At 57.8% G+C, this 21708-nt stretch overlaps 1 protein-coding gene across 3 annotated transcripts in view; it reads right to left on the reverse strand.

The window, feature by feature from the left end:
- SORCS2 (sortilin related VPS10 domain containing receptor 2) overlaps positions 1-21708 on the reverse strand; it is a 433845-nt gene that overhangs the window by 273893 nt on the left and 138244 nt on the right. For all 3 annotated transcript variants that reach the window (XM_025887404.2, XM_073891393.1, XM_073891394.1), the window contains exon 2: positions 2762-2829. In XM_025887404.2, the coding sequence (XP_025743189.1) occupies positions 2762-2829 (68 nt within the window). The remainder of the gene's footprint in view (positions 1-2761; positions 2830-21708) is intronic.

A 21708-nucleotide genomic window follows, 5' to 3' on the forward strand; every position in this document is an offset into this window, starting at 1 on the left:
GCGGGCCTTGTACGGCAGATGGCGGAGGCGTGGCACCCCACGCAAGACCAGTGGCAATCTTTCCACTTCTAAAGACGCTCACCCAAGTCCCCAAATAGAGAGAATATGAGCCGATCATGTTCGCAAGTGTGAGTGGCAGTTAAACACAGAAGCTGCTCACCCTCGCCAAGAACCCAAGGGACACAAAGGAGAGCGGCCTCGCACCGCGGGGCCTAGCAGGTGCAGGCCAGCCCGCCGGGAACCGCTCACCCTCTGGCTCGCTCTCTGGCTCGGTTGTCACTCCCCGAGATTCTGCCCAGGGAACAAAATGAGGAGGAAAACCACACGTCTACATGCTTTATGGTGACGGCGTGGCTTAGCATCGGAAGGAATCTACTCCCCCGTGAGTTTGCGGCCCCAGAGCACGCTGATGCAGACACGGGCCCACAGGGACAAACTGGAAACAGATGCGTGAGGAAAGGAGAACGCGAGACGCTATTCCACATCTGACTCTATAAATACGTCCGCGTGAGACAGATAAACAGGAAGGAATGGTGCTGAACAGGGACGGGGGTGATCCTGACATGACTAATGCCTTTGCATGTATTTTTAATAAGGGAGAGGAAATATCTGCGTACAGACAGTGATGAGAACATGGAGAATTAAAGTCCGTTGATTTGCTTTGAGGAAAACCTCCATCGAGACTGTGCGCCCTTCTAGGGACGTTTCAGGTCGGCTGGCTGGGTGCACACTCTCCGAGGCAGGGGCAGGTCAGGACCTGAGGCTCGGGGCGGAGCGGAGGGAGCCCCCGTCGGAGCAGCCCCGAGGTGGGTGGTTGGCCTCTCTCTCAGCTTCTCTACTTTCATCTGAAGAATCTGAGTCTGGAGCCCGTAAGCAAGAAGGCCCGGCCCCCACGCCACGGGGGCTGGCCCAAATCCGCTGTCCCCACCGTGTCCCCCATGAGGATGGGCAGCTCTGTCCCGTGGGCACAGATCACACCGGGGAGGGCCGTTCCCTGTCGAAACAACATTTACGACACCCCATCTCCTCCGTGTGTGGCCCGCGGAGATGCTGCAGAGAGTGGAGGACCCCCGGCACTCGGGATGGTCAGCGGGTGCAGAGGAAGGAAGAGCCCCCACTTCAGGACTCGGCCGGCATGCAGCAGGCCAGGCCGATGAGGGGACTACAGAAATCTGCTTGGGAGAAGAGAAGACTCAGGTGCCTCTGTTCACTGTGTAGCCCCAGCACCCGTCCTTGGACCAACCACCTAGCGAGGGGAAACGCCCTCCACGGGCCAGCCCTGCTCCGGGGGCCTCAGCCTGAAACCAGTCCCAGAACACAAACCCTCAAAGGGCTGCAATGAGACGTCGCTGGGACTGTAGTGCTCAGGCCATTTTCCACTCTCATCCCAAATGCCGAGCACCTCCCACGACACTGAGTGGCATTTTTGAAAGCAACCCTCCTACCTCTCCTTGGTGGGTGAGCTGCTTTGAGGCACAGGATGAAAATCCACCAACACATGAGGTCATGGGGGGGGTGGGCAGGACAACATCTGTCCTCTTTGCAGGATGCGGGCTCCTTTCCCTGAGGCTGGTGGGGGACCTGGGGGGCAGGCTGGGGCGTCTACAGGGTGAACCCGGCCGAGAGGAGCCGACTAGCAAAGGTGCTCAGGCTACAGGGGTTAGAAGAACGCAGGGCAGTACAAGTGGCTTACTCCCCAGACTCAGCACCATCAGCACCCCCAGTGACCAGGCCAGGGGCCCCAAGGCGACACCATCCCTTATACAACAAGGAAAGGACCCAGCTCGAGGTGCCATTTCAACACCTTCCCAAAGCATCACGGAAATCCCCCAAGAGCCAACAAACTCAATCATCATGCTCCTGCCCTAGAAGCAAAGCCAAAATCCAAAAATAAATCAACTCGAGGGGGCTGCACACACACACACACACACACACACACACACACACACACACAGGAGTCCTGATGAGCAGGTTTGGGTGTTGTTTATGGATTTCAAATAGAAAAATGAATTAATTATTACTTGAGAAACACATCTTGAAAACCAAAATGGCTCAACACCCAGGGAACGTGGGAGCGGCAAACGGCGCTTGCAGGAAACACAATCCTCGCCCGAGAAAAGCTTTGAAAGGACAGCCTGGGACGCTGGGAGCCTCCCTTCCCCCTTCCCCGGTGAGCAGGTGTAAATATCGAAGACGATAGTAACCGAAATGATTTCTCAAAACCTCCTCTCCCACCTCGTTTAAAACATCAAAGGGGCTGCTTAATGTTCTTGGGCTGAATTCACATCTCACATATAAAGAGATATCCCCCGACGCCGGTGGGTTATTTATTTACCAAGGTCTTCAGCTGAGCCAGGAAGAAAGAAACATGTCTGCACAATGAGGGTAATCGGCGTATTTGGTGGGCTCTGGGAGCCGCGTCTGAAGCCCAGGGCACGGGTGGAGGGCATTTGTGCACTGACCTGAATTCACAATGCAAACCCTCTACCTCCGGGGAGGAGAGAAGGAAGGGGGGAGGAAACATGGAAAGAAAAGCAAGCGAAGACGCTTTCTAAAGGGCTGTCTCTTCTCCAGGGCTGTGCGTGCCCACCCACGAAACCCTCAATTGCCCTCCATGTCTCCCACACGCATTGCGTAGCCAAAAGGAAGCTGGGAGACCGTCAACTCAGGGCTGCTCTAGCCGGGCGTGGGGGTCTCGGCCCTCGGCCCAGGGAGATGTGCAGGTGCATAAGGAGAAAGGCCCACCCTCGGGGTGACTTACCGCCACAGAGAACTTTCCAGAACCTTCCCCATGTCTGCATGGTAATACTTCGTCAGGATCAAGATCACCTGTGGTGGCAACAGAGAGACAGAAATCAGTGGGTTCCAAGGCTCTGAAAGAGGAATATGATGACACCCCTCCCCCCCACCACCACCCAGGATTTGGGGCATTGTGTTGACCCTCAGCTGCCTAGGCCTTTCTGTCAGGCTTCCCGGGGTCTCCAGCCAGCCTGCAGCAGAGCACCTAGACACAAGGCTTGTGTCTGCTCCGAAACCTCACCCCGCTCTTCACAGTGGCTTTGGGAACATCCCAATCCCGTGAGGTCCACCTGGTAGCTGCCAGGAAACAGTCAAACCCAACCCTGGACCATCTCAAACTGGGGCCAAAGGGAGAGCCGCAGGGGTGGCCCAGGCTGGGCAGAGAACGCCTCTGACAAGGCTTCTGAAGATGGGGACTTGGAGAACAGCCAAGAACACCCACCGGGGCTGCACCCAAGACAAGAGGAGGCCCCAGAAGGGCCAGCTGTGGTTACTCCCCTCCAAGCGCTGGCTGATGGAGGAGCCAGACATGGGGTGTGGAAGGCCCAAGAACAGCCCAGCAGGCCAGCGGTGGGCCCCCCACCATCGACAGCGCCCACGCTGTTTCGAGGCTGCCAAACGACTCACACACGCACTGGGCCCTGCGTGACCAAGCCTGTCCCATCTCGCGCCCCCGCAGCAAAGGCAACTGCTCGTCCTGATGACGACGCCTGTGTTTAAGAGCACCCAAAAGTTCTCGCAGACCCGCGGAGGAGCAAGAACAACAGAAAGGAAGTGAGGATTTGCCTGGCCAGCGGGAAAAAGCGCCTTCTCCCCAATTACTTCACTGGCCGATGCATTTTCCCATACATCAAATTTCATTCCACTCCTTACCAGTCCCTATTAGCTGCTCCTAACACTCCCGTTGCCATGGGAACCCCGGGAGGTAACCGGGGAACACCCTCCCCACTGCTCCCAGCTAATCTGGGGTCAGCACAACCTCCTGGGCTCTCGGATTTGGGGGCGTGGCTGCCCCCGCACGCGGTCTGGCTGATCTTCCTTTGCCCAGTGATGAAAGCAGGGAAGGCATGAGGCAGGGATGCCGGCCACGCCGGGACAGTGTGCATCCTGGGGGCAGCGATGATCAAAAACAAACTCGAGGCCTCGTCCGCGGAGGCGTGATCAGCCCTGCCCTGCTTGGGAACAAAGCAATTTTCTCCTCTCGGGCTCTCGGGCTGCCTGAGCCAAGCAGGAATCCTCCGAAGACCGAGGGAGGCCGGCAGAGTGACAGGGCCTGGACGTGCAGGAGACAAGCGTATTTTTAACCTATTGATTTATATTTTATAGTCTTGCTGTTCCCAGAGGGGATTTCGAGGAGCCAGAGTGTGACAGCTGGAAGGGACCTCAAAGTCTGTTTAATCCAGCCCCTCCAAGGTAAAATCCTCGATCCAACATCCTTATCACACCCCAGCTATCAGAGCCTTACCCACACACTTCAAGGGGTGGGGAGCTCACCCCCTAACATGGCGCTCTGGCCCTTCTGCAGGCTGAGCTCCTTGTCCAGTGGTTTCTGCTGCGGGGACTCCTGCCCTGGGGTCCCTCTGTAGGCGGGGCTAGTGCCCTGCGCACCCCCTTCTGGGCAGGGCTCTCCACTTAGACCCACCCCCTTCATTCTGAGCACCAACCCCACGGGGCCTTTGGGACCCTCCTCCTGCCGCCACCCCGAATTCCTTGGATAATTCCTCCTGGACTCCCTGACCTCAGTCTAACAAACAGCACCTCCAGGAAGTCTCCCAAGCCCCCCCCCCCACCTGGTTCATGCCTCCCACCCTTCCCAAGACCCTGTGCTCTCCCCTCCAGCACCGTTCCTGGGGCCGGTTTCCACCACTTGATGATGAGCCCTTTGGGGGAGGGGACTGTGTCTTGCTTCATGTCCCAGCGCTGGGCGTGGCTCCTGCTGACAGGACTAAGGCAATGAAGCCAGGAGAGACGAGTGCCCCGGGCCAGGGCCCCGTCCCCCTGCCCTGGCCATCCACTCACAAGTCACCCTCTGCCATCCAGAATACACACTGTCCACTCCTCATGCAAGGGGACAGAATTGCTCTGCTGGTACCACCATAACCCAGGAAGCTCAATGAGCATTTGGGCTCCGGAGGCCAGGAACCGGGGCTGTCCTTGCCCGGGGCTGGGACCAGGAGCCCCCCCAAGAGGGGTCAGCCTTGGGGGAGCCCAGCAGGCACCCCTGACTCTGCAGCTGGTGGCAGAAGGAGCCCTCTGCTTTGGGGTCAGCCCCTCCAAGCCTGACATACCTCAGTTCCCCACCTGCCGAGAGGAAGTAATACCCAGCTCCCTGTGATAGTGAGGATGCCGGAGCGAGCAGCCACCGAGAAGGGGCCACGCTCTCGCTCACGCTCGCTGGTGTCAGCTCTGTCCCTGACCCACGCGCCGCACCAGGTGACTCAGCCCACGCCCATCAACCCTCTTTACACCCGGGACCCAGGGGGCAGCTGCAGGTATCATCCGCACCGACAGATGAAGGAACGAAAGCAGAGAGAGTGTAAGCACTGTGTGCACAGCCAAGGAGCACCCGAGCCCACCTGGGACTCCGGGCGATGCTCCTCGGCACTTGGGGTAAGGCCAGGTCTCCACCATCTGCGCTGCGGGTACCGTCCTGAAATTCGCACAAGTGTTTGAACAAGGGCCCCATGTTTTCATTACTTTTTGAAACTTGTTTCAAAGAACTAAAAACTATGGGCTGCCCTTCTGGGGGTCCTCTGTTAACAGCTTTGGATATGAAATATCCCAGGGACCATTTTCCAGTGGCTGGCCTGTTCCCGCAGCTCTGGGGTGCTTTGATCCGGTGGGAGTTGGGGTTTCTGTGCCCCAGCCGTCACCAACGGTCTCCTCCCAACCCCTGAGCCCACCGCCCGCCCACACAACTCCTTCCAGGCAGTCAGGAGTGCCCAAGGAGGAGACCAGGATTGAGAACTGCCCCTTCAGAGGGAGGATGGGTCCCACGTCAGCCCTGTGTCTCCTCTCCTCGCTTCCAGCCCCCCAGGCCCAGGAGGTGGGTGGGATCATAGTGGGGGTGCTGCTCCTGACTCCCCGGATGACCCATCCCCTAGGTCCAGCCAACCCGTGACTCCAGTGAGAGAAGCCGAGCTCCCTGGGCTTCCCAGCCCTGTTTGTCCTTGAGCCTGCTGGGCTATGGGCTCCATCAGGGAGGGGACATGATCCACTTCGTTCCACCCGAATTCCCAGGGCCTAGCACAGAGCAAGAGTTCACCAATATTCAGTGAATGAATGAATGAACGAATATCCCTGCCCAGAAGCAGATCCAGGGAGGAGGCAGTCCTTCAGGCTGCGGCCACAGCCAACCCCAGCCAACCCCGCTACCCCCTGCTGCCAGGGAGTGGGGGGAATCCCTCCAGAGCCCATCCACCTGGACCACCCTCTCCTTCTGACACCAACAAACACCACCTGAGGGTCCAGAACTTGCCCCGTTCTTGAGACCCCCAGCTCGTTCACAGCAGTCCCTGCCCAAGCCTCAGGGGAGGGATCTCAGAATCCTGGTGGGATGCAGCCCACCCCCTTCCCAGGGACAGCACACATGAGGTGTCCCCATCCAGAGTGTGCCAGGTAGCCAGGACCAGTGGGCTGGGGTGTGACCCGAGCAGCGCCCCAGGGCCTCCCACTCAGAAGGGCCTGCTCTTGGTTTTGCTCTGCTGTCCCCATCCTGAAATTCTTTAAAAATGTTTGAACAAAGGGCCCTATGTTTTCACAAAGAAATGGACCCTGTGAATAGCATAGCTGGGCTTGACATGGCCCAGTCTGGAACCCCCTGCAGCCCCTCGCAGGGTTGGAGTGTGTCTGCGGACACCTAGTCCTACCAAGCCTGCTGAATCTCACCCCCAGCCCAGCGAAGCGGGAGGGCAGGCCGAAGGGGGCTGGAAGGAGGCATCAGATTTGACACCGGAGCCCAGTGGAACTTGGGACGGCTTCATCCAAAGCCCGCCTTTAGAAATGGAGAAACAGATTCAGAGAAGGGAAGGGGGCTCAGCAGGGGCAGGCCTGGGTCTCCCGAGAGCCCCATCCGGGGCCCAGGGGTAAGCGTCCGGGGACGGGAGCTGTGGGCCTCACCAGCCTGGTGAGGTGCTGAGAGGCAGCCCAGGGCTCTCTCCCCAAGAAGGAAAAGAAACCCTAACTCATGCAGAGACCCTCTGCAGGTCGGTGAGCCCCCTCCTCGGCCACCACCAGCCTGCATCCTTCCCCCTCCACAAGCCAATTCCAGACCCAGACGGTGAGTTGCTGCCCCCACGACACCCGACGTGCCCTTCACTCCCCTGCTCTGTACAATGCACTTAGAAACAAGGTGGCGGGTCTGTCCCTCAAAGCTCCTGGAAACAGCCCTGCAGTTGGAGGACCCAGCAGAGTAGCCAACCAGCAGGGGACCCTTAAGTGGCACGAGCAGATCTGCCAGGCTGAGAGGAGGCTGGCTCAGGGGCAGTGTCAGGGCCCAGGGCTGCGGAGGTCCGCAGCACAACAATGAACATCTCCACCTACAAACGGCATCCACCTTTATCAGGTGCCCCTGGCACGGCTGGTACCATGTCTCCAATGGAAGAAAACAAACAAGGAGGGTGCGGGGCATGGGGACAAGCCTGGCCCTCTGAGCCTCGGCTTCCTTAACCATGCATCGGGGCAGACTCAGGTAGGACCTCACAAGGCTGCCAGAAGGGTGATGTCCATCCACACAGGCTTACGCCAGAAATGAGAGCGCAGATGCCTGGAGCCCAGGCCCCTCCCCCTGTGCGGCCACTAGCACGTGTCTAGGTCAGCATCCTGGGAAAGGAGTCCCCACAGCGGCACTGACCAGAGGTCCTGCAGCCTCCTGTGAAACACTGGGCCTCTGCCTGCGGCCAGCATGCAGGCAGGCCCCCTTCGACAGCACGGTCATGAGCGGAGACACAAGTCCTTCGTGTGGGCGGATCGCTGAGCCGGGTGCCTTCCAAGGGCTCAAGAATAATCCAAGAAAAGTAACAAATACTCAGGCTCAATTCAGCTCTCCATCAATGAGCACACTGCACACACACACACACACACACACACACACACACACACACACAAGCAAGAATTCGGGCTCAACTGTGAACTCTGCAAATGGACTTCCCCTCAAAAAAAAGGGAAAATGCAGAGGTGGCCCATGAGGGTCAGGCCTCTAAGGACCCAGAAGGCCCCCCTGCACTCTGATGTCCCCCCGGCCAATCGGGACAGGGCCAGCCCGTGGCATGGTGAGGCGAGGGCCTCGCTGCTCACAGTGGGGTCTGTGACCATCCATGCACACTGCCCCGGAGATCCTAAAAAAGCAGAATCTGGATGTGGCCCCACCCCCGATCTGCTCACTCAGAATCTGTGTTCTAACATTAACGTTTAAGAAACCACACTGGCATATCTCTGCACCCAAAAAAGCCCTGGGTCCCCATCTGCTCACCCCCATCAGAAGCTGGATCTCCTCCTATCACTCAAGACGGCCCCATCCTCTCCATCTTCATGCAGCTGACCTGTCCCCTGTTGACCAACAAAAAACACACACCACCCTCAGGCACACACCCACCATCATGACTCTCAGTCACCCCAGGGCCTTTGCACATGCTGGTTCCTGTGCTTACCGCCCTCCTCCTGCCCCTCTGCTCTGCCTCCCTCCTGCTCATTCTTAAAACCACTTCCTCCTGAAGGCTTCCCAGCCACCACAGGCTGTGAGCCCCAGGAGGGCAGGCACCAAGTCTGCCTCTATCAGCACTCTCCCAAGCCTAGCCAAGTGCCAGCACATAGTGAGAGTCTGATAAATAACTGCTAGTGAATTCATCAGCGGCAAACCAGCTCCAAAAAGCCAGGAATGACTCCTAATGTGGCCTCACCCCACCCCACCCGACCTGTCCACTTTCCCAGGTGTAGAAGTTGATGCCAGAATGTGTACAACGTTCCATCCTCTCAGAACACCAGAACACACGGGGTTAGGAGCCCACCTAGGACTGAGGCCCAGAGAGGGGAGGGGTCCGGACCAGGGATCCCCGCAGAACCCCACTCCTGGCTCTCTGCACCATGATGCACTGAGCCCCATGGGAGAGATGCTGAGGATGGGAAGGAGGTCAGGGTCTTCCACCATGCACCAACTGTGCCCATTACACAGATGAGTAAACTGAGGAACAGAGACATAAAACAATGGCCCCAAGATCATACAGCTAGCATTTGATATGGGAACACGCAGAATAAATGAGGCATCAAGTGTTGAGACAAGGGAGGTCAAAAAAGAAGGCAGAGAATAAGATGTTTTATGGTGAATTCAAGTATTCATTCAACAAACAGTCTTATTGCTCACTCTGGCGGGCATGGGGATCCACAGAGAAGGAACAGCCAGGGTCCCAGCAGCACAGGCACCCACTGTCCCGTGGGCCCGTCGATGATGACATTCCCTCCACACTCCAGGCTCCCAGGATGCTCAGGAGAGCATGCCAAGGTGTGTTAAGCCGTCTGTAAACACACGTTCATGCACAGAAGGGGGGAAGGCCACCCACACTCAGGGATCTTCGCGCACACAAAGGGATGCTTTCTGTCCTGAGCTGGGAGCTAAGGCGCCCTCCTGGGTGTGTCTTTGTGGGGGCCTGGTCCAGCCACAACATCCTACATCCTGTTCCAAAAACAGATGAGACTCTCGGAGAGGCTGTGGGCTGTTCCTGGGCCCCAGCAGGAGGGCAGCCTGTGGACTGCGGTGGCTGGTTTCACCTGCCCCACCACTGCTCATGCCCGAGCACTTGTCTAAAAAAAATGAGAAAAAAGTCCCTGCTCCATCCTTCCCAACCTCACTGGGAGGTGAAGGTGCCTCGGAGAATGGGGATCAAAAGACTTTAAAAACTGTCAACCGTTCTCCTGGGGGAATGGGGGTGATGACCAAAATCACTGGAGGGCATCACTCTTATTCTGTTACTTGAAAGAGAACCCACCCAAATATTCACAGCGATTTGGGAATCTGACCGGTTTGTCTTCTGAGAGCAGAAGCGCTCTGAGGCTGCACCTGTTCTCCGGAGATGCTGACGGCCGCGCCCCCCGAATGAGGCCCCTGATTTGGCCCTACAGACGGGACGTGATTCTCGGCACAGGCTCGTCGGCCACACAAACATCCCACGCTCGTCGAGGAGGCTGATCCACAACTGGTGGGGAGGGAAGGTGTGGGACATCGGGATGGCCTCCCTCCCTCCTGGGCAAATCAGCGCCGGCAGTCCCTCCCGGAGGCTCCCCAGGCTGATGGCCCCAGCCTGGCCAGGGCACGTCTGGGAGGTGGCAGCTTGCTGGCTGGCCTTTGTGGGAGGCCCGTGGGCCCTGGTGTCACTGTCTACCTGTACTTGGAAGGATGCCAGTCCAGGGCAGATAGAACCGGCTAGCAAAGGAGCCCCTAGATTCCAGGACCTTCAACATGCTGCCTGTGGGGGTATAAAGATACAACCACAGTGAAGCTAACACCAAACAGCTCATAAAACCACAGCCCGTCGACCCCGTGGCCGCTCCTGGGGAGCTATTCTGTAGACGTCCTTGTGCATATGGAATAATGGATGTCCAAAGTCATTTCCTGCAACACCATAATAGTCAGAGACCAGAAATAGGCCGGGATAGATGGCCTGCAGCCCGGCCACCCTCGGGAGCACCACACAGCTGTACAAGAGCGAGGGAGCACCTGGGACGGTGCAGACGGGTCTGAAGCATGCATGCTAGGCGAAGGGAGCCACGTGACCAACAGCCCGGTGTCACCACATCCTGTTAACACACGGGAGACGTAAAAACCACTGGACTCCTGTACACTTGGAAAGGGTTAAAATGGTGAATTTCGGGTGACTCGAATGTTATCTCAACTGAAAAAGAAAATGAGCGAGGTTAGGATCTGTAGTTGCGTTCCCCCACAGCCACATGACGACGCACTGGACGGGAACGGGGCTACTCTTAGGTGGCGGAGGGGGCACGGGAAGGAGCAGCAGATTCTCACCGGAGACCGTTTACTGCTGCTAACACTGAGCCCGGTGCTGAGTCACCGACTGCGTGTTCACACCTCGGGCACGTGTGCACACACTGGGCCACACACCCGCCCCGGCGAGCAGTCACCCCAGGTAGCTAAGACTGACGTTCCCCAGCCCTCATGTTGGGGAATCCTTCTCCCTCCTGCCCTCAAAACACAGTAAAGATGCTCATTTTCATGCCGGGGGGGACGGGTGCCTGTGGCAGGGTGAAGACTAGACGCTGATGAACGCATTCATTTGGCACTCAATAAATGTCCGTTACCTCTCTCTCCCAGCGAAGGCCGCTCGAGAAACCCGATCCTGAGCTGGGGGGTGGCTGGGCTGTGGAGGTGTTGGACCAGGTGACAATGCAGTCAGGCAGCGTCAGCCTAACCGGGCCCGGCTGTGAGTCCTGGCAGGGCAAGGGTGTCGGACGCCACCCCCCTCCCCCTGCCTGTGCAAGCACAGGGGCCTCGTCCCGATGCTCACAGATATGGCGCAGCGTGAGAGACGGAACACACATTCCCCTCCTTTGCTTCCCCCTACAGCCCTGCAGATCGGCACCATCATTCCCACCGCCCGGATTAGGAGCAGAGGTGTAGGCTGGGGCAGTGATGACGGCAAGGACGCGCTCCAAAGAGCTGGAATCAGGCTGGTCTGAAACCAAGACTGTGGCTCTTTCTAGAACAGCACCTTGTGGAGCTCTCCCCAGCCTGAACAAAAGAGGAAGGGCTTCCTGCTGACCCACCATGCTGGCCTTCCCCTTCAACCAGCAGGCAGGGCTGGCCCCCACCCCACGGCCCCAGGAAGGCAGCAGGGCTTGGCTCTGCACACCTTCTACCCAAGAGGCCTCCTCGATGAAGAAATCCAGTCCATTTAAGGGAGCCGATTCTGCATTTATCTACCAGGGAGAGGAATCCTGTTTCTCTCTGCCCAAGACCGCCCGGGGGAGGGGAAGGAAACTGCTGGGCTCAGAAAGCCACGCGGGCAGGTGCTGGTTCTCTGAGGGCCAGGCCTTGGTCAATCCCACTGCCACGCTGCAGACACCAAGGGCTGCTAGCTCAGGCCCGCCCTCATCCACGCCTGCCACCCACCCCAGGAGCCTCACCCCCTCTCCATCTACTTACGCCATGAGGCCTCCGTGATTCTCTAAGCTGGCAGGATCCCCACAGGCCCCAGGAGCTCCCTGAGGTTCTCACTCCAGGTGGGCCTACTTGCCAAAGCTGCTGCTAGCATGAGGCATCTCGCTCCACCAGAATCTTCCGCAGAGCAGAGAGCCTGGCTCCCGCCACTTGCCAGAGCCCTCCTGATACAGCGCTCCAGCCCCCTGGCTCCAGGCTCCTCAGCAGAGCCTTGAAGGACTTCATGGGGGACGACCATGTTTCTGGAGGCCCAAGGGTCTCATCTGGATCCTGGCTCTACAGCTTATGAGCTGTGTATTCCTCGGCTTGGCCCCTGGGCAGCTCAGGCTGCTCGTCTATGACATGGGGATGATGATGCAGTTTCCAGAGCCGGACAGAGAAGAGAGGAGTTTGGTGTGCCCACGGCGAGCACAGCACTTGGGGTTAGGGGGTTGGTTTGGGGAGTACTGGTTAGTAACACGTGTGAGGCGGTCTACGTGAGCCGCTGTGTATACTGAGATGCCCACGAGAGTTTGTTCAACCTGCCGACTCCCCACCTCTGACACATCTGCTCCTCGCCTCAGACACATCTGCCCCCCTCTGTGCTGGTTGCCCTTTCTTCTCGGACAGACCCCTGCACCTCTCCACCACTCAGCCGGTGATCCTTCTTACTGGCTCAGCAGAGACACCACCTCCACCAGAAAGCCTTCCAGGATGTCTCCAGACTAAGGTTGCCGGCGTTTGCTCAAGTATTACGTCCTCCGGGCTGGGCCCCTTCCCCTCACCACCTGCTGCGCCCCCGATGAGGCCCATTGCTGGGGAAGGCGCATAGCCTTGGAGCTGGCCAAGCCTGAGTGTGAACCCTCACACGCTGTGTGGCGTCCCCATTGGCTCTGGTGTCACCTCCTAATCGGCAACACTGGCGGATGATGGCCACACATCCCTGAGAGGCTAGGATCTTAAGTGTGCTACCATGTTCACAGGGCCTGGCGCCCTGCCTGACAAATGACTATCCAGTCCCTCCTCCACGACCAGAGCGAGAGATGGGCCTGGCCGCCCTCGGTGCCGCCGTGTCACGCTCTGAATCTCCCGGGCTGCTGGGGCCCTGCCGCCGCCCAAGTGCAGGAACGGAGGCCGGGGGCTGCCCGGCGAGTCCAGACTTGGACCTGACTCCATCTCGCTGGTGGTGCGTGTGCAACCTCCTCCCTGTCCCCCACCGAGAAGCTGCCGCCCCCGGGAGCAGGGGAGGGTCTGGGAGGGTCCAGTCTAGTGCTCTCTGGAAGCAAAAGTTGTGAGGCCACTCTAGAAGGGCCCTTCACTTGCAGAAGCGCTTGACCAGACAACGAGGGGGTCCCAGGACAGCACTCTGGTAGCCTGGGGAGCCAGCAGGAGGGTCTCTGATAAGGGTCTGGGGTTGGGAGGATGCTCAAACCCTCCCTTCCAGGAAGAATGAAGGAGAATGTACATAAAGGATGTGCCAAACAAGGCAGGCAGGGCGTCCTGGACAGGAGCGCCAGCTTTAGCCCAAATGGAATGTTCTCCATGCAGGGGTCTGCGCCAGGGTCCTGGCTCTGGCCCCGTGGTGGGGAGGTCACACCCAGCTCTCCGCACTATCTCTGTGACTCCTTGCCGTTATTTTGTAAAATAAAATGTTATAATAAGAAAAGAGAGAAACTTGAAAGGTAGGTCACCCAGATGCGAACAAGAGAAAACAAAGCAAAGCCTCGCCCCTCCCCACCCTGGGGACCTCGGACGAGCATCACAGAGAGTCCCCGGAGACACAGCTGGGCCTGCGGCCACACTCAAGCCATGGCCTTGAACCCGCAACCCTGCCCACTCGGGGCCATGGGCCTTTCTGCCTGGGAGAGGCCAATAAGATGCGGCATCCACAGGGTAGGTTTGGGGGCATTCTCTTGGTCCCTGCAGTGTCCACACCGGTGGGACCCTCGTTACCCAGAGCAGCTGAAGTATAGACATCTGCAGAGCCGTGTCGCCAAAGCCCTATTCCTCCCCATTCCGGAGACACGACTGGCCTCAGCCTTCCCTGGAAGGTGTGGCTTTGAGGCTCGCTTCCGGCCCCCAGAATCCACAGAACGTGGCAGGGGCACTGTACGTCACATGCGTGCCTGCGCCATGAAAATCTCCTCTTTGTCACCACCGTTCATTGCAAGAGCACTGAGTCCCTCTGTGCCGGTCCCCTGCTAAGATCTTTGCGGACGTGGTCTCCTGTAATCCTCCCCATGGCCCTGGCCACTGGGAACCAGCCCGTCCCCATTTTGCAGATGAGGATGTTGAGACAGAGAGGGAGGTTACCTGTCCCAGGTCACACAGCTCAGATACCGCAGGGCTGGGCCTGCAGCTCAGCCATGGGCCTCAGGGGACCAGCCTAGAGAAAGAAGGGCTTCCCCCCACCCCCATGCACCCCAGTTTAGCAGGACAGTGTGCGGACAGGCGGCAACAAAGCATGCCTCCCCCGAAGCCAGACTCCAGTCCCAGCTCTGGCCTCCAGAGGTGCCCGAAGCTGCCTCCCCTACGGTGGGCCGGCAGGCGGCTGTCCTTGGCCTTGGCGGGTCCTGCCCTGAGCCAGATGCATCTGCGGCGGCCCCTCCCCTGCCAGGAGCTCACAGCGACGGGCAACGTCCCCACGAGGCCTTCCGTCAGGCTTTGCGTGGATGTTTTACGGTTCCAATTTCAGACCACGGCCTGGCCGTCTGTCACCACTCCTCTGAGAGCCCCCGTCCAACCCAAACGCCACATTAAGAAGGATTTATTCACAAGGCCTCAGCCCACCGCACAAACTGACCTACTCCCAGGAGCATCCAGGGCGGGGACCAGGGCGCCATCTCCACCTCTGCAGCCACACTTGGCAGGGTTTGGAGAAGGAAGGGATGACCGCGGGCAAGGACAGGGCGCTCCAGACACGCAGGACGCACAGCCGCGCACCTTGAACAGGCCCCGTCCAGTCCCCCTGTGTTCTTCACCTCGCCCCTGCTCTCCCTCCACTCAGCTTCTGGTTCCCCTGCCAGGCTTGGCCTCCCCCGCCCCTCCTCATCACGCACATCCGCGTTTCTAGACGGACTTGCCTCGGGCACGTCTATCTGGGAAGACTTCCGGAACATTCCGCCCACCTCCAGTCGAGGCTGGGGCCCCCTTTGGGTCCCCACAGAGCCTGGATATGGTGAGTTGAATGCAGGCCCCCAAAGCATGTCCACCTGGAACCTCTGAACGTGACCTTATTTGGGAAAGGGACCTTTAGGATGTAACTAAAAAGTTCGAGATGAGGGGCTCCTGGGTGGTGCAGTCAGTTGGGTGTCTGCCTTCGGCTCAGGCCATGATCTCAGAGTGCTGGGATCGAGTCCTATATTGGGCTCCCTGCGCAGCGGGGAGTCTGCTTCTCCCTCTCCCTCTACTGCTCCCCCTGCTTGTGTGCTCTCTCTCGCTGTCAAATAAATAAAACCTTTAAAAAAAAATCTCGAGATCATCCTGGAGTGGCCCTAAATCCAGTGACAAGTGTCCTTACAAAGAAAAGGAGAGATGGTCTTCAGGGAGGAGGCCACGTGAAGACAAAGGAAGAGACCGGGGCGATGCGTCTCCAAGTCCAGGAACAACCAAGGATCACCAGCAAACTCCCGGAAGCTGGGCGAGAGGCCTGGGAGGGAACCAGCCCTGCATGCGAGCCCTGATCCGGGACTCCAGGCCCCAGAGCAGGCAGAGAACAAACCCCTGTTGCCTCCATCCCCAGCCTGGGGTGCTTTGTTGCTGCCGCCGCAGGAGGCGAACACGGTGGCTCTCCCACAAACGTGGCTCATTGGCATGTCCTGTTCTTTCCTCCCAGAGACGGCAGCCTCCTAAGGGCAGGGCCATGGTTGTCCCTCTGTCTCTAGTCCCCAGGCAGGACAGATGGAGAAGCTGCTGGAGAGGGGGGTGCTGAGTAAGATGTCCTCCCCAGGCCCGGCTCCGGTGGCACCTCGGAGACCAGGTTATAGGTCGAATCATGTCCCTCCAAAAGGTCCTAACCCCTGGAACCTGGGAGTGTGACCTTCTCTAGAAATAGAGGAATTACCAGAGATCATGAGTGGGGGTGGGGGACTCTTAATCCAATATGACTGGTGTCCTCGCAAAAAGAGGACATTTGGACCCAGACAGACACGGAGGGAAGACAGCGCGGAGACACAGGTTGGAAATGCCCGTCTACAGCCAAGGAATGCCTGAAGTCACTAGACGCTGGGAGAGAGCTGGGAACCCTTCTCCCTCTGGGCCCTCGGAGGAAACCAACCTGCCCAGACCTCACCCCTGGGCTTCCAGCCTCCAGAGCTGCAAGGTGATACGTTTCTGCCCTTTAACCACGCAGATGCATTGTGGCAGCCCACGGACATGGGCACGCACTCATTCTCCAGATGAGGACACAGAAGATCAGCCTGATGCAGGGGACACAGCTGGGCCCTGGCAGGGCTGCGGTCTCCACCGGGGGCCCCGCCTGACCCCACAGTCAGGTGACCTTCCCACCACCCCAGACGGGAGGAGGGAACAGGGGGGCTCCCAGGGGCAGCCGGGCTCCTGCCTCCGAAAGCTCTAGCTCTCATCCCGGCCGCATGCGCCAGCACAGAGAGCCCAGGGCCCATCAATCAGGCACCCTTCACGGGCGCCAAACCTAATGTTTAAAAAAAAGGGGAGTTGAGAAGTAAGCTTCGAAAGGACTCCTATAAATCAAAAGCAGTCAGCAGAAAATAAATGGAGAACGTTACCCCTCTGTGGAAAATGGCATTTTACATCTAAGCTGTTTAAGGGATGATGTGTATGTTAATAGATGGGTCTTGGTAGACTTCCACCCCGGCTGTGCTTTGAAAATACTCTTTACTCTCCATTTCCAACCACCCAATTGGCCTTTATCCCACCTGTCACTCCTTCCTAAGTCGCCCTAAGGAAAATTATTAGTGAAATTTCAAGATCCTCATTCATTCATTCGTTCGTCCATTCATAGCTGTTCAATAGCTGTTTGGAACAATGTTCCTGCCTGCCTACCTGGCCGACTTGGCATTTTTCAGACCTGGTCGTGGCCATAAACGGTCACTGGAAATGCGGTCACGTGGATGGATCTTCTCTCAACATAGAAAGTGCCCGGGGCGTCTCCCGCAGGAGGGTGGTAACTGCTGGTCTGTTTTTAAACTCCTGTTTTTAAAACAGAAATTCCCTCCCCAGGCTCCAACGCCCTGCCCCTCCTCCTCGCCAGCGCCCAGCACGAGAACCATATGTTCACCACTTCCAAGAATTTCTCTTGGCAAATGGTGCTGTCACCTCTGAGCAGAGGGGCCCAGAACAAAGGAAAGGCAGGTGGTGGGAGGGGAGCCCTTGGCTGCCTCCAACTGGGAGGGCCAGGATGTTGGCCACAGCAGCCCCTGAAAATGTCCCGTGGCTTTATGCAGACAGGCCGCTCACCCCCAAAGGCCTGTGTCTCAGGGAAGCAGGGGGCCCGGTGGGCCAGATACCAGCTTGGAGAGAAGCCACTTGGGGCCCATCTGAGCTCTGCAAAGACTAATTTATCTTCTCGAGAAAGCTGGTGGGAGAGACCAACAATGAAATCCAGTCCCCATTTCTGGAATCCACCCCTCTTAGCCATCTGGGGAGCAAAATGACTTCTGGGGGCCTGAGGCACTTCAGCATTTCATGGGTTACTTCCTCCATAAAAAAAAAATATGAACAATTATATTTTATGGCTGCACTGGCATAAAAAAGAATATATTTGTATTATATATCAAAACATTTCCTTGACCTAAAAATTTTCTTCTTCTGATGCTAAAGGAAATTAAAACAATTTGTGGGTGCCTCCGTGTCCCGTGGGTCCTGACATGGAGCCCTGAGTCTGCAAGAGACACGGCCCCATGGCCTCCCCACCAGCCCACCATGGTCCAGCCCCTTCTCCCCTGCCTCACCCCACAGCTCCCACCCCCTGCATGCCAGACTTGCAGCCGAAAACCCCCATTGCAGATGGGGCACGATACCCCTCCCCTTAACCCAGAACACCGACTCTGACATTTCCTCCAGTACGGGACCCTGTGAAGAAACCCAGGAAACCCATCAATGTATAGACAGGCCCATCAGCAGAGTTGTTCACCCCATTCTGGGGTTTACAGACCGGCCTGGGACCCAACCAGTCTATGGGGCCAGCAAGCGCCTCCCATTCCCCTGTCCGGGCTCATCCCCGTGAAACTGCCGGCCTTGGGGTCCTCTCTGGAGGGGCCTGCTCTCTGGGCCTTACTAGGCCATCCACTCTGGATTCAGCCTGGACGTGTCACTTGGGAACTCACTTGACAGCCTACGGTAAAGCTACATAAGGACACAGGAGGAGGAGGATGCCCACCCCCAGGCATTAGCACCATGGTGTCTCCTGCTGCCCAGACTCCCTCGCGGGCAGTCAAGACCTGCCCGTCACCCACCGCTGCCAGCTCCAGACACCTCCAGCTCTACCCTGCTTTGGGGCCTGGCTCACCCCATTCCTCACCCTAAAACTCCTCCCCCAACCCCACGAGTGATACCACCCACCCTTCAGGGTCCCCCCAGGGGACTCAAAGCCCCCCCATCTCAGACCTTCCCAATGACCCCGCGTCCTTTGACCTTGTACCCCTGACTCTTCATTCATCTGCTGACTCTCCCCGCGGGGGCTCCTCCAGGGCCAGCTCTGAGGCTGGCGCCCACACGTCTGGGGTGGCGAGGAGCTGGTGCAGGGAAGGAGGCTCGTCCCCGTCACCACCGCTGACCCCAACACATCTCGCCTCCTCTGACGGTTCACAATTGGGGGACTGCCCCCCTGCACTGAAGCCTCCTGGAGTACAAGGACTCACTTGTCCTGCCTCCCCAGCACCCGGCCCATGGTAGGTGCTCGGGCTGCATGTGGCTGCGGCCGGAATTTGTGCCCTGGAGTCCGGCTGTCACTGCAGAAGTGGGCAGGAACGACCCTGCCCCTCCCGAGGGATATCTGGGGAGGCTTGGAAGTAGATGTGTCTACTGTTCTGGGACAGAGAGAGAGAAGGAAGTGGGGGGAGGGGGAGGGCAGCCTTGGGAAAGTGGGCTCTCTGCATAAAAGGAGCTTTCAGGTACAGCTGCCATGGTGCAAACATGCCTTTGATGTCACCTCCCGGGAAAGGCTGGCCTCTGATGCCACACGGCCGGCCCCCCTGGGGACTCACCTCCCAGCGCGGTGGTCCACGGGTCCGTCTGGGAGCCCCTGTGCCAGACACTCTCAGCTGGGCTCACAGGTCAATGGTCATCCCATCGGCACGGGACCAGGGACCACCATCCAGTGTCGATCCCTCCGGGCCCACCTGCGCCATCCGTACCAGAATCACCCCTCAGGAGGCTATGTTATTAAGGTGATTTTTTTTTTTAATCAATTCACTTCTTTTACTTAAACAGAAAACTTCACACTGTTTCCACAAGTGGAAAGCTAGCATGATGAAAACAGTTCATTCCCTCCTACCGCACACGCGCGCCGTCTGCCCAAGATGAGCGAGCCAGGGCTTGAGGCCTGCCCTCGCTTTGTTAAAGGGAACCACAGAGCTGTTGGAAGCATGCTCACCCCTGCTCAGGCTGCTGTCCTTATTGTAGCATGGAAGACAATGGAAACAAGATGCGGGGGGGTCCCTCCAGGCCCTGAGGGTCACTGGATGCTCCTCTCCTGGCTCCTCCCTGGAAGCAGAAGACTTGGAAAAACATCCAGCTTCTCTGAATGCAGAATGCCCCACTTCAGCTTCCTCCCCAAGCCCCAACGATGACGCAGGAATCCAGTGACGGGGAGCTCACTACCTCACAAATGCAGCTCCCACATGACAGGACGCATCAGGGAGATTGTCGAAAGCTCTCAGCCACTTCAGCTTCTGTACAACACCAAGGGGACAACAAAACCCAGCCCCTCCCTGTGGATGCTATTTCTGTAAAGCCTAAAAGCCACGGAGGCTCATAGGCGAGAGCCGTAAACGTGGGCAGCGATTCTCCTCAGCGATTCTCCTCAAATAGAGCGAGGCTTGCGTGGGGCCCCGGATCCCAGGCAGGTGTTAAGCTGTCTTTGAGAACAGTGATCGTGGCCTCTGCAGGCCCTTATCTGGGCTTTCTGACACATGAACAGCCGTGACAGCCTTGGCCTTGCGGAGACTGCACCCAGGAGGGGGTTCTCCCGGTGACATCTTCAGAAACTGCTTACCTGAACATCCTCCAAGGCTCATGCCCTTTCTAGAAGTGGCCGTAGGGAGAAATCTTTGGTGGCCTGTGACAGGTGTACCCGGTCTCCCTAAGGCTGTCCCCGGCGAGAAGCCAGGGTGCCTCCGGCAGACTGGGGAGGGACCCGGAATGAGGCCTGTCGTCACAGTCATGCTGTGAATGTCAGAGATGAAGTACTTCGAGCAAAGCGCTTTTAAAATAACATTTGGCGATTTCTAAGAAGCAGATTTCTACAGTTGTCCTCACCGTGTTTTCTAATCGCACCCCCATCTAAGGGACCTCGGGACTTTCCTGGAGGTCTTAGTGTAAATCTGACACACAAAGGACATATTCCCAGGGAGTCCCTTGCCTCCTGCTTAGAAAGAGTCCAAAGACCTCGGGGCCTGGGGGGTTCCGCCCCAGTCTTGCTAACCGGCTTGGCAAGCCACCCATCTATAAGACAGGACACCAGTAATGCCCGCACGCCCACTGGAAGAATGCTTAGTGGGCACCCTGATGCCATGCAAGTCTCACCTGTGGATGGCGCAGCCTCATTCAAACATCACCGCAAGACCTGCAGCACCCCAGCATGGCAGGCTTTCAGCTTGCATAGCCCCTATGACAGGGTGCTCCCCACCTTCCAAAGGCCCTTGCAGGTTTAGCTGAACCTATCTCCCTGAGTCGATCCTAACTCCACCTGGTGGGGCCACGCAGGCCGGTCTGCTCCCTACGGCCACCCTGCAGACCCAGCAGCAGCCCAAGGACCTCTCCCCTGCCCAAGGTCATGTCACCCAGCTCCTGCTGACCTGGTACAAACAAATAAAGCAGGGGGGTAAACCACAGCCTGCGTGCAATTACTGAAAAAAACTCCTTATCTTCACAGCTAGTCCAAGTGGAGAGCTGCCCGTTCTTGGATGTGCCCCTCCAACCCGGCATCCTCAGCCACCCTCCCAGGCCCAGGGCCCCAGAGGGCAACAGAATTCCACGAAAACCGCACACTTCTGTTTTCACGTGTGTGGCTGACCCACTGAGGGCACCAGATCAGACAAAGGCAGGCTGTGTGTGCTACTGGAGAATTAAGCAGGATCGGCCAAGGGGCTCCCGTCTGCTGCCTGTCTCAGCCAAGGGCAGCTAAAAATGCCAAGAATTAGCCTGTGCCCAGGGTGGACAACGGGGCAAGAAGAGACATGTGACCCTTCAAAGCCCATGCTCTGGTTGGACAGACCAACCAGCTGGTTAATTCTCAGCCACCAGGGACCATCTGAACGGGCAGCGGGCCTGGAGAGTGTGGTAGAAACTGACAGCAGCTTGGCAATGCCATGAGCCAAGCCCAGCGCACAGGTGTTCTGCAGCGGTGGGGAGGGAGGCACCCCATCAGGTGCTTTAAATCATCTGAACAGACCCCCTGCAAGGACAAAACATTAGCGGGGAGGGAAGTGACCCCATCTTCTCGAATTTGTATTTGATATAAATACACCTGTCACAAATAAACATGACCCTGGCTTCTCTAAATATTTCAGGGTAGGCTAAGGAATTCTAGCTAAAAGCAGAGGGGAGAAAAATATATATATATA

Source organism: Callorhinus ursinus, unplaced genomic scaffold, assembly GCF_003265705.2.
Source record: "Callorhinus ursinus isolate GAN/ISIS: 27379988/994484 unplaced genomic scaffold, GSC_fseal_2.0 scaffold4, whole genome shotgun sequence".
Lineage (NCBI taxonomy): Eukaryota > Metazoa > Chordata > Mammalia > Carnivora > Otariidae > Callorhinus > Callorhinus ursinus.